General features: G+C 45.3%; 1 protein-coding gene across 1 annotated transcript in view; it reads right to left on the minus strand.

The window, feature by feature from the left end:
* Positions 1-13,680, minus strand: part of LOC109910099 (slit homolog 3 protein-like) — a gene marked incomplete in the record, with an annotated part of 181,675 nt that overhangs the window by 151,356 nt on the left and 16,639 nt on the right. Inside the window, 3 exon segments of the mRNA XM_031798315.1 lie at positions 7,745-7,816; positions 10,182-10,253; positions 13,004-13,075. Of these exon segments, the coding sequence (XP_031654175.1) occupies positions 7,745-7,816; positions 10,182-10,253; positions 13,004-13,075 (216 nt within the window).

Below are 13,680 nucleotides of genomic sequence, written 5' to 3' on the forward strand. Positions count from 1 at the left end.
TGACAATGCTCCCGTGCACAAAGTGAAAATGGTTTAACAAGATCGGTGTGGAAGAACTTGACTGGCCTGCACAGAGCACTGACCTCAACCCCATCGAACACCTTTGGGATGAATTAGAATGCAGACTGCGAGCCAGGCCTAATCGACCAACATCAGTGCCCTACCTCACTAATGCTCGTGGCTGAATGGAAGCAAGTCCCCGCAGAAATGTTCCAACATCTAATGGAAAGCCATCCCAGAAGAGTGGAGGCTGTTATAGCAGCAAAGGGAAGGACCAACTCCATATTAATGCCCATGATTTTGGAATGAGATGTTGGACGAGCAGGTGTCCACATACTTTTGTACTGTATATCTTAATCTTTTCAATCTGTCTTGAATATCTTATGAGGAAACATAACAATTGTGTGCTTAAAAAACCCGGACCCGAGCAGCCAGGTTTTAAAAGCCCCTCAAGAAAAATAAAGCTACAATTCAAAACAGGGTTGATTATTTTTCCTCTGCTCGGTAAGAAAAGCAGTCAACAAAAGGTCCTTTCTATTCTGCTCGTGACACGGAGGATATCTCAGTTCTTCCCGGTCCAAGTTTCCAAAGACACAGCTGTTTTTAATTACGCTTCACATGTAAACCTTAATTGTGATTAAACAAACATTGTGTGAGTGCTGTTGGCTGCTAAGAAAGCTCATCCATAGCCTGTAGCTTACAAAACTCAAATAAGTCAAGGGAAGGTATTAACAGTAACAAAATATGGAGTTTAAAAGCTACCTCCTATTGCATGTTTCCTCACCTTTATTTGGACACTCAATTGCTACCACATGTTTCTTTGCTATTTTAGTACACACCACATACATATACATTATTTGCTCTATAAAATAGACAGCCAACTCCCGACAACATTTCATAGCCTCTCACCCTCTAGCTGGTAACTTTCGAGTGGTAAGGTGTTGCTGCCGGGGAACATAAAGACATGTTGGCTGCCAGAGCGCGTGCACACAAACACAATCCGAATAAAGTTCCCCCGGCAAACATTCCTTCCTCCGCTCCTCGCAGGGTCGATAAATGCTGAGGTGAGACAAAGCTGTTGGGATGCCAGAATTCACCATTTATTCATTCCTTCTGTCAGCAGAAACAAAAACGATCATGCAAGCAGCATCCCCCAGTGGGAATTGCTTTGGGTCTGTGTTCGACCTGCCTAGATTGCGCTTCGAATTTCCAGATACTTGACAAGGTTAAGTACCTACTGGCAATGACATATCGTCTCGGACTGGAAACAGCAGGGGGGGGCGGCAGAGAGACAGAGACAGAGAGCAGTAATTGACAGATCTCCCATTGGAGCATAATTGGCTATATTAAGTTTCACTGTTTGATCTTGTCCCGTGGGACCGCCCACCAAGCCAACAGCTCCCACTCAGAACACTGCATACTAACCAAAAACACAACTACAAAACGTCACTGCCTCCCATGCCGACAGGACAGCGAACCCCTGCAACAGTCCAGCAAGACAACTATGCAGAAGTGGAATGGAGAATAGAGCACCCTGCTGCAGCGGAGATAAACCAGACAAGGCATCTGCTGAACATAATCTGCTAAAATAAATACATGAATTCTTTCTTTGTTATTAGCAGAAATACATTTTTGGAAAAGCAACCAATTATCATTATGAGTTCTCATTTCGATAAGTGACCCAGTAAAGGGTTAAAGTTAACTCATGTAAATATATGTAGCCTCAGAAACAAAGTTCATGAGATTAGTAATTTGCTCATCTTAGATAATATTATTAGAGGCTCACTTAGAGGCTCACTTAGACCAGGCTCACTTAGACCAGGCTCACTTAGACCAGGCTCACTTAGACCAGGCTCACTTAGACCAGGCTCACTTAGACCAGGCTCACTTAGACCAGGCTCACTTAGACAGCACCTTTGATGATAGAGCAGTAAGAATACAAGGATTTATTATCTATAGAAAAGACAGGAATGTCTACGGGGGAGGTGTTTCTGTATATATTCAGAGCCATATTTCTGTAAAGCTCAGAGAGGCAAATGAAGTAGAAGTGCTGTGGTTACAGCTTCACCTGCCTCATCTGAAGCCTCTTCTTTTTGGGGGCTGCTATAGGCCACCAAGTGCAAACTGTCAGTACCTGGAGAATATGTGTGTGGTGCACTGGTGTAACGCAGTTTCTCTGGACCCCCTGCAAGGTTGGCGTTTGCCCCCCCCCCCCCCCCCCCTCTTAAAATAAAATAAAAATTGAATGTGTCAGCCAGACAGCCACTCACAAAGTATAGACTGCCAATCGCTGTCCATGGTGCTGGAATTGCAACATGTCTATACAGCTGCATGCCTTTCACATCGATGGTAGGCTTTCTGTGGTGCCAGGGCATGTACAGCAATGTTTTAACTAATTGATAAATGTTTATGCCTAGGCCTATTTGGTCGTCATTTTCTCATGTTAAGCCTAACGCTTCACAAAGCTGTGCCCCAGGGGTGTCAAACTGACTCCATGGAGGGCCTAGTGTCTGCAGGTTTTGGGATTTTTCCCTTTCAAATAAGACCTAGACAACCAGGTAAGGAGAGTTCTTTACTAATTAGTGACCTTAATTCATCAATCATGTACAAGAGATGAGTGAAAACCTGCAGACACCTGCTGTACACGGTGTCACAAAGCAGCCATTATTAGGCTGCTGGCTGGTGACAATAATGTCATTACTTGTTCAGTAATTAAAGTTGGAAATTCAGACATGTCAAATTGTAAAATGTATTTCTGATGCAACAACATACTAATCAGCTACCAATAGATTTAGTTGATTATGCAACGGCCCTATATAGGCCGCCTGAACCTGCATGACATGAGCCGTCGTAGCGCTCTCTCCGAGCTTGGATAGACATTTGTTGTGCATAAAACCATTCTATTAATGCCAATTATTACAGTCAGTCCACCCTCAAAACACTAGCTTACTAGGGATTGTTTCATTATGCAGTGTACTATCTATAGCTATATACCAGATTTAGCTGCCATTTATAAACTGTTTATAAAAATGACACATCAAATAGCCTAACAATGAGGGGGAAAAGTAGTCAGCTTGAGGATAAATTCAGCCACTATTTATTGTTTTGCTCAGCGGGTTTTTGTCTGGCTAATAGCCTACACAAATGGCCTGCGATATTCAAGGTCAATTCAATGAAATCCAACTTGAGAGACTCCCTTGGTCTCTTGGAGTCCTCCTTTATTGTGTGTAAATGTATTCACCACGGCCTGTAGGTCCAGGTTGCAGGCCCAACTGTTTCCTATACTGAGTATTGCCAACCCAGACAGTCTTTCCTGAGACGTTGTGAATTATATGTCCATTGGGATACACACCATTTAAACTTAGCGTGGGAATGATATACACTTAGTGAAGATATACCAGAGACCAGGGACTGTTCATACTGCAACCAAACAACTCAAAAGCCAGTTCACCAGCATGAAGGAAATCGTAAACCTCTTTTTTTTGGTTCAAGCCCTCAAAAACTGTTGCCCGCTAAAGATGATCATCTGTTTGCATCTGCCAATTTATTAGCTGTACAGTATATCGACGGCCTGTCCCCAGAGCTTCCTGTACAGTTCATAGCTTTCTGTAACGTGTTGATGCCGGCAATTAAAGACAACGAAAGGCTCAAGTAAGGATGTCACAGAACTGCTCTATATGAAGCACCCCTCCCTTCTGCCTAGCTTCCCTGATGTATCTACGGCAACCAAGCTGTTTTTACCATCCCTGTACCTGTCGCTTCTGCGGAGAGATCGTTTTCTAAACTAAAACTCATAAAGAACTACCTAAGGAAGTATTAGGCTCTCGGATTGATAAGTGCCTTTGACCACCTGAGCAAGCTCCACTCATTGCACTCTCATAGCCTTGACCGTGGCATTTGTTCACCGATATCCCCTCATACTTTCCATCAGTTGAATTGTTTATTTTTCAAGGCCTGGGGCACTTTTAGCTTCCTAGTACACATGGAAATTAAACATGTTTATTAATGACTTAAAAAATATATACATTTTCAAAAATGTCTTTGTCATTATGGGCTATTGTGTGTAGATTGATTAGTAAACCAATGTAATACTTTTTTGGAATAAGGCTGGAAAAAGTCAAGGGGTCTGAATACTTTCTGAAGGCACTGTATATATGAAAAGTGTGTAAATAGTATTTTTGTTGTCTCTTTCCAATATATAAGTCATATTTATTATTATTACATTAAATTCAAAGTAAAAAATATCTTATGTTGTTCTTGGCTATAACTGTTCTGTACTTTGTCATGTTATTTGTATGTTTTATGTGGGCCCCAGGTAGAGTAGCTGCTGCATGTGTAGTAGCTAATGGAGATCCTAATAAACTAAACTAAACAAAACAAAACGTTTTGTATCTACCAACAAGCTGTGCCCCGTCCGGTTCTCATTGGCTCAGAAGCAGAGCTCCAATGTCTTTGTAGCTTGTATTTATCTAAATATGTCTTTGGAGTAAATCACAAAGCTGTCTGGCCTCCAGAAACTGGCTGAGTGCAGCCCTATTTTGGAAGACATTTGGCTTGCATTCTGGGAGAGCTTCATTTCTCTGAAAACAATCAGAGGGCCCAATGGCTGAGCTGCGTGCCAGGGCTCCATGGTTTATGCATTCGGGACGTATTGAATTATTAGGCAGATATCGGAGGCAGGAGGAGCATTGTGGTCAGGCAGTACACAGCCACACAGCCAGTTTGCCAGCTTAAGAGCTTTAAAGAGAAACACTGATACGGGGTGCTACAGTAGCCTACATGCATGTCTGATCTGCAGGCCTTGGTTGTAAAGCACCGTGCTTTAACACAGAGAAGAAGACTAGGAAAATGCTCAATCTGCTGCTTCTGTGTGTTCGCTAAATCAGTCCTCGTCCAACAGGCGTGAGAAACAAAATGTGCAGGAGAGTTATTTGTTTCTAGCAAATATGGAGCCCCGTGAAAACTAAACAAACTGGAACTGGAGCCAAAGTGATGGGAAAACAGCAGAACGATTCCTGACACGATAACAAACTGTGGGCAAACGATAGCAGAGTTTGGAAGGGGCTGGGGGGGAGAGGGGGGTGGTTGGGAGTATGTGTGGGGATGAGTGGGGATGTAGCTGGCCCATGCCCAGACTCTAGCACCGAGCAGGCATCTAACTACTTCTTCTTCTGGCAGAATCAATCACAGTGAGTTACCACCACTACACTGCTGGCCATAGCATTCAGACAGGCTAACTACTCTACTCACTAATGGATAATTGCTCACCAAGATTGAAGGGAGGACTCTCAATTGACTAGAGGGGTGGGGTTAAGAAAACATTGTGCATTACGCCCTCCATGCGCACCAATCACATACAACCTGAGCAAGCCTTTGGCAGGGAGTGGTTGAGTCCCATGGGTATTGCTGGCTGAAATATCCTGCATTCAAACACCACAACACGGGGGCCTGACGACCGACCAGCCAGTCAGGAGGAAGTGGAGTTAATACGGGGGGGCCTCATCCCAGTCACCATTAATAAACAGGAGCAGGCATCTCCATGGCCTCCCTCTAATTCTTAATTTGCTTTCCATTAGCCATCAGGTTGAAGACGTCTAGAGGGGCAGTCAGTGAATAGGAGGAAGAGGAGGATAGAGATATAGAGCAGAGAGAAATAGAAAGAGAGGGACAGAAATCCCCTGCTAGATAGAGAGCTATCCTTGCAGAGAGAGAGCGAGAGAGAGAGAGAGAGAGAGAGAGAGAGAGAGAGAGAGAGAGAGAGAGAGAGAGAGAGAGAGAGGCCCCTGCTTCCTTGGCCCACACAGACAGTGCTCTGCAGAGCGGAGCTGCAGTCTCAGCCCTGTAACTCTAACCGCATTCCTTCCAAGCAGAGTGGGCCTGCACAGGGAGCGCTGACCACAAACGCCCCAGCCAGCAGCCCAGTGGCTCCATCATGATCATCCATGATCCATGATCCATCCCACCGACCCAGGCCAGGCCCAGGGTAGCCTCCCTCCCCCAACCCTAACCTCCACCAACTCTGGGGCACCAGGCTCCAGCCCTCCTACCCCACCACCACCACCACCACCACAACCCTCACTGTGCATGGCCCCATCAGCCAATACCTGAGCCTGCCTGTGGATGTAGCTGTGAGGCAGTCTGCTCGGTCACCCCTGTCTCCAGCTCATCTATTATGCATTTGTTTGCATGATGGCACATTCACATCAAAGTCCCCCGGACCGACGGGACAGACCATGTTTCGTTTCTTTTCACTTCCTCTCCCTCGGTCTTGACTCTTGCAGCTAAGTTAATGGATGCAACCAATACCTTTCTCTGACCTGACCCAAAGCAGCAAAATGTTTCCTGGAACGCTGGCTAGTGCGAAGGGCGAGGGCAAGACTCACATCAAATAAACCTGTTGGACTGTGATGCGCTGCGTATGCTTTCTACAGCTGCCTCAGCCTGGCCGGCCCGAGCAGGGTCTTTAATACCAGGGTTAGGGGTTAGGCAATTCATATCACACTACCATAACAGATAATAACCAAGTATGACAGGGAGAGGTCATGAACCCCTCGTAAAACCACCTCTCTCTCCGACCAGATTAGGAGAGCCTTCATTACAGGATAGTTTAGACATAGCAAAACGTCACCGGATAAAGAACTCGAACCAACTTTGGGGGAAACTTCAGACACTATAATTTAAATATGCTGATGGGAAAAGGATAAGAAACAGAGAGATTTACACTATTCACATTGTCCATTCTTTCCACTCCTTAGAAACTGTCTGGGATTGTAAAGAATGCCTTATTAACCTCTGATAAATAAATACAAAAAAAATTCCTAAATTCATTGCCAATAATGCTTTTATGGTGGAGCAGCATAGGGAGGAGAGGAAATGAAACTGTCATTCTCAACAAGTGTTTCTGAGACAGCATCGATAGCCCAGAGGAGAAACACAAACTGCTGTTGAATTGGCAGCGGAGAGTCTCGTTTCTTTAAACAGAGCCATGACTGCTGTCGTCAAACGTGGATCAAGTCATCACCGCTACATGGAGCCGCACAGTGTGAACAAATAGGCTGTGAATTCATCTCTGGAGTAATCTCCAAAAACAATGAAGGGAACAAAGACAATTTTGAAAGAGATTAACATATTATTTGGCAGTTCCAATCTCTCTGTTTTCCTAATGGAAACATTTCACAGTAGAAAAAAAACAAAAAACACTAAACCCAAGTTAATAGAGCCCCAACGCTGCCCCAAAGTAAACACTAGTAAAGTTCAGGGCCGGTTGTCGGTTCCACACAGGGCGAACCTGAGTACGAGTGTTTCTCTGAGGACCGGCTCTAGTCCTCCCTGACAGCAAAGCTAACGGCTGCGGTGTGACCAGGCCATGCATTCAAAGGGCTCGGCGAAATGGATATTCGGGAATAAAAATTCTGCAGTTACCCCCTCCGGTCCCAGGAAAACATTCCCCCTAGCACACCTTCACCTCAAGCACAGGAGTACAGAGCCGGGCTGTGTCACCTTACACCTAGCAGGGATCCTCAACCCAAATAAAAGCCCAACATCTGGGGGGGGTTAAAGAATAATAACATGGTGACTGTCCCTGCACTGACCGCAAACCTCCTCTCCTCTTCAAACTGTATGGGAAGCTAAATATTTGAGCGGAAACACCCATCCGAGACAATGATTGAAATTAAAACAGTGGGGAAGTTGACTTTGTTTCCCGGCGATCAGATATCAAAAGAGAAGTAGCGTTGTGACTTACAGGCGGCCAAGCTTGGGTGTGGACTGGAACAGCAGCTCTGGGAGAACCTGCAGCTTGTTCCGGTTCAGACGCCTGGAGAGAGAGAGAGGGAGAGAGAGAGAGAGAGAGAGAGAGGGAGAGAGAGGGGGAGAGGAGAGAGAGGGAGAGGGAGAGAGAGGGAGAGGAAGAGAGAGGGGGAGAGGAGAGAGATAGGGGGAGAGGAGGGAGAGAGAGAGAGAGGGAGAGAGAGAGAGAGGGAGAGAGAGAGGGAGAGGGAGAGAGGGGGGAGAGGAGAGAAAGAGAAAGAGAGAGATAGAAAGAGAGAAAGAGAGGGAGAGAGAGAGAGAGAGAGGGAGAGAGAGAGAGAGGGGGAGAGGAGAGAGAGCGCAAGGGAAGGGCGAAAGCATCAGTCTGGTCAAATAAGCGCTGTTTGATGAGGCATTCAGACATTTAACTATGTGAAATGAATAGAGTACAGTTTGGGCTGTTGTTGGTGTGTAGTGTAGTGTGAGAGAGACACAGAGAGACAGACTTAGGGAACATTTGAGGGCTGAAACATACGGCAACATCAAGCACCATTGTGTTGTGGTACAGCAGAGAACAGAGATCGATGAGAAGGCCGGCGAAATGTAAACGACACACAGACGCTCCAATCAATCAATCAGATTAGAACCTCCGAAGGGGGATGACCCTTTTTTCGCGGAACAGGAAGACTGGGATAAGCCAATGGCAGCGCCCTGGGTCAAGAGTTCACAGATGGGCTAAAGCGGGTGACTTCCTATGAAGATGGGCATAGGTTATCAGGCTCTGAAGTCATCTGAAGCCTTTAAAGGCCATTATCACTGTGGTGAGCCTCTACAGGCTAACATGGGGGGGGATGGGGTTCCGGATGCTAGGCCTTATCATGGCACCAAAGCCTTTCTCTGAGACAGGGGGTCACAGGGCACAGCTGAGGTATGTGGAGGAAGACGGGGGAGGTTCTCAGGATGTCATGAAAGAAGCCCTCAGAGCTTGATCACTCTCCCTCTGTCTCCCTCTGTCCTCATCCATCCCTGGCCTGCACAGCCGGATGGAGAGACTAAAGGCTTACCTAACACCTAGCCAGCTAGCATATCTACTTTCCATGCTGTTACGCCACAAATCATAATAGCTCAAAGCAAAGGCCTCAATCTCTGACCTGACCTCAATGAGGAACACAACATTAGGGAGAAGATCAACTGTCACATACGTTGTCAAGCCTGGAATACTCCTATAAGACATATTTAATGTACCACTTGACAGCACTGACTTTGATCTAATCGAAGTAAATCAGATCTGTTTTGATACTTTCCTCCATGGATTCCTTAGCTCCATTTCAGCAAAGGTCAACTCCCTCACCCCATTCCTTTACTCTACTGACATACATTTCCCTCAGAGAGAGAGAGAGAGAGACAACATGACTGGAGATATGTTCCCATGGCCCTGTCTACGATCTCTGTCAGTGTGATCCCTGTCACGTTACACCGCGGTACTAACGCACACCTGTCCAAGAGCCAGGGTCATAAAGCGAGAGGTCTATGTGTGCACTGCGCGCGCCCGTGCCATACAAACAGCACCCTGACCGCCCAAGTCACACATGGGCTCCAGTCAACAGGGCAGGAGTGTCAGTGCGTAGTCTGCGGACATAGGACCCTTCACTCAGACCCTGGTTCCTTCCCAGCCGTATCCAGACCCATACCAGGGTCAGAAGGGGATGACGGGGGCAGGAATGCCAGAATACTGCAAAATTCCAGAGCGGTGTGAAAAGCGGATGGGCCGGCAGAATAACATCCAGGCAGAGTGAGTTCCTGGCAGGATAGGAAGAGGCTGTGACAGAAAGGGGACTTGGCTGAGAGATCTGGGAGATGGTCTGCCCAGGTACTGACGCACATTCGACAGGCGGACTTGGACCATCGTCATGGCTGGCAAGCCTGGCATGGATGGGTTTGGTTTAGTTACTAGTGTGTGGTGAGCCAGCTACTTCCAGACCGAAAAAGAACCCAATGACACAGACAAGGTTAGTAAGCCAAATGTCTAGGTTATTGACTTGGACATCAGAAGCAGTTCCCTCCATGTTGTTTTGACCGAGTAGTCAGTTTCACGTCAGAGTGTTAATGTTCACACTCAGGAGTGATGTGGAGGTATGATTCAACCATGTCAAGGAGCAGGTGAGAGAGTCACCCACCTTGACTTTTAAATGTAGGTAATCTATATCATCCTTACCTAAATATGCCTTTTTGAGTGCTTCTGAGAGGTCATATATGGTATACACACACACACACGCACGCAACGCACACAGATAACAAACACACACACACTTAAGCACACAGAAACAGTGTAAATACCCAAACGTGGTATTAGGGGTGAAAAGATTCTAGAGGGTGTCAGTCTGCTGCAGTGGCTGCTGGGTAGGGAAGTGAGGTCGTCTAGGGATACTTACAGTCTCTCTAGCTGTTTGAGGTCCTGGAACGCCCCCCTCTCAATCACTGTGATCTGGTTGTCCTCTAGGTGCCTGACAGAAAAGAGGGAGACAACATTATAAATCATGGGTTAAACGCAACATGGGGTAAAGCTACAGAACTCCTTTTAGAAGCAAGGCCATGTACTCCTTTTCAAAGCAATACAATGTACTCCTTTTAGAAGCAAGACCATGTACTCCTTTTCAAAGCAACACCGTGTACTCCTTTTAGAAACAAGACCATGTACTCCTTTTCAAAGCAATACAATGTACTCCTTTTAGAAACAAGACCATGTACTCCTTTTCAAAGCAATACAATGTACTCCTTTTAGAAGCAAGACCATGTACTCCTTTTCAAAGCAACACCGTGTACTCCTTTTAGAAGCAAGACCATGTACTCCTTTTCAAAGCAACACCGTGTACTCCTTTTCAAAGCAATACAATGTACTCCTTTTAGAAGCAAGGCCATGTACTCCTTTTCAAAGCAAGACCATGTACTCCTTTTCAAAGCAATACAATGTACTCCTTTTAGAAACAAGACCATGTACTATAACTGCAGGGTTTTCCTTTGAGGTCTAAATGGGTATTCCTTACTTTAGCCTGTCGAGTGTCTACCCTCTACTCTGGGAACATCATGTCATGTTTCAGGATCCCTAAGGTTTTCCAGATGCCTTACAAAGGCAGAACATCTCCATCTCCATGGATATGCTGTTTATATTTGTGTCTCTGGATATTAGGGCCAATTTGGAGTGACATATATGAGAAGCACATGAATCGCAGAGTGACTGATACTCATGGCGGCTTGATACAACCAAGGCCATAAGCAGAAAGTGGAAACGCGAGACAGAAAACATTCTACGCTTCTCATGTGGAATTCCGGTCTTTTGGCAGGAGGCTCTCGGTTATAAATTGTCTTTTAAGCAAATGTTTATACATGTGACTGCTTTACTGCTATTAATACATGTTTTTGTCATATCCGTTTGTCAGGGGGAGATGACACAGTTGGCCTCATCATAAGAGAAATATTCAGAGGCAATTTGTGAAGAATACCGCAGGTTTCCAGACTAACCCATTGGCCTAGCCAAAAGCCAGCAGCTCTAATACCCGTGGATTGGTCTCAGATGGAGCTAGTTAGGCAAAGACCAAAATGTTTAGCCCAAAATAATTGCCTTATTTGGTTGATAAAAGACGAATCCTATACCTTGGATGATGATCTGATATATAAATCCGGTTCCCACAAACGAGGGATCAAACTCTCGCTGGTTTATTTATCGACATTTAAGTAAATATTCTCTGAACCCACCAGATGGGGTTCAGATGGGGTTGTGTGTATCGTGTAGTATAATAGTATTGTTTTCATATAGTTTATGTGGTCCATTATCCATATGGGACATAGGCCAGCAACTACACTATCATGAGGGGCAAGCCAGCAGTGAAAAAGGACCTACAGTAATGTGCTCATCAGCCCAAAACGAAGGGACCAAGGGAATCCCTTAAATGTATGTGTGTGGGTGTGTGTGTGTACTCAGATGTCGTTCCCAAGACCTCTACATCCACATGGTTTGGAGGAGGGAAATGTCACTGGCTGACTGCTGTTAATCATGAACCACATAAAGAAAAAAGGTAGCCGACCCGGCTGACAGTACTGCAGGACAGACCCTGCTTATTACCACTCCTTGGGCGCTTTCGATTGCCGGTTATTTCTGTCTCCACGCCATCCTTTTACACGCCCTTGTTCAGGAGGTAAACAGCACCAAGACGTCGTTAGATTACAGTCATTAGCTCAGCACGCGGTCACACGTGCTCAAGCTCTCTCTTCGGGGCAAGAGAGGGGAGGAAGGAGCCCGTCGAGTCAATCGGTGCAACTCCAAACCGATGAGTGTCAAATACTTTCCTTTGTGTATCATCATTGTGATAGCCGTGAGAGGAGTTGGAGGGAAGTTATACTACAGTTGGGTTTTACTGCATGTCATTAGCCAGGTAAAACGTACCAACGCTATGCTTTTTGACCTTGTAAATATTGTGCAATTATGACAATTTGCTTCCATGATTCCACATTTCCATTTGCTTAGTTATTTCCAATGGCTCGTAATCGTGGGATTTTAGACAGCTACTTATAGGTTAAACATAAACATAGTAAATTCAAAATGACTTACTTAATCACTATAATCTGTTTCTTTCCTAATGACTATAACCAATGTTTCTCCCTTAGTGACACAAATGCATTAAACAAAGCAACCTGGGTAAGTCCAAATTTAGTTAGGATTTTTATGCAGTGAGACAATTGAGACATGGATTTTTAAACCTTGAAACAATTGAGACATGGATTTGTAACCCTTGAGACAATTGAGACATGGATTTTTAAACCTTGAGACAATTGAGACATGGATTTCTAAACCTTGAGACAATTGAGACATGGATTTTTAAACCTTGAGACAATTGAGACATGGATTTTTAAACCTTGAGACAATTGAGACATGGATTTTTAAACCTTGAGACAATTGAGACATGGATTGAGCGTCATTCAGACGGTGAATGGGCAAGACGAAAGATTTAAGTGCCTTTGAACGGGGCATGGTAATAGGTTTTTCACCCTCAGTTTCCCGTGTGTATCAAGAATGGTCCACCACCTAAAGGACATCCAGTCAACTTGTCACAACTGTGGGATGCATTGGAGTCAACATTGGGGGGTGGGGGGTGCATCTCAATATTATTAATGTTTTGTACCCTCAGTGTATATCAACATTATATCAAATTTGGTCTTATTATCATGCTTATTTGTGAAGGACGGAGAGAATGCTTACAGAACTCGCAGGTTCTTGATGCCAGAAAAGTCAACTTTAGTGATCCTGGTGATGTTATTCCTGTCCAAGTCCCTGAAAGGAGAGAGAGAGAGAGAGAGAGAGAGAGAGAGAGATGTTAGAACGATAATCACACATCATCATAATCAGGGTCAGTCTATCAGTTCTCTATCCACGCTGGTGAACATGGGATGGTAATGCAGAGGTTCCCTGGCCGCGGCCCAAGCAGCACACTGCTCTGATCTGTGGAGATGATGGTGGGGCACGGTGGCTGTGAGGTGGTGTGCTGGGTGTCCTTCACGCTGTGGAAGATTGCCCCTGAGGTGTGGAGAAGAGCACCTTCTCTTCAGTCTCTCTCTGCCTTGTGGCCCCTACCTAAGACACCAGGGGCCAAGTCCTTTCATCCCAGAGACTTGTACCTGACTACCTTACTGGGCAAAGAGGAGCCATCCAGGACACTCTGCTCATATTTTATTGTGATTTGATGTTCCAAACATATTGCTCACTATATGTCTACTGCAGAGAGACAAGAGAGAGAGTGTGAGGAAATTAGTTTGGATCAGTCAGGGAAATATGTTGGCTCACTACTTCAAAAGAAGATGGAGAACAAGCTATAGGATTACAAAGTGTTTTGCCGCAGGTACACCTGACTAGCGCTAGGTAACGCTACCTACAGTACT

Source organism: Oncorhynchus kisutch, linkage group LG19 (assembly GCF_002021735.2).
Source record: "Oncorhynchus kisutch isolate 150728-3 linkage group LG19, Okis_V2, whole genome shotgun sequence".
NCBI lineage: Eukaryota > Metazoa > Chordata > Actinopteri > Salmoniformes > Salmonidae > Oncorhynchus > Oncorhynchus kisutch.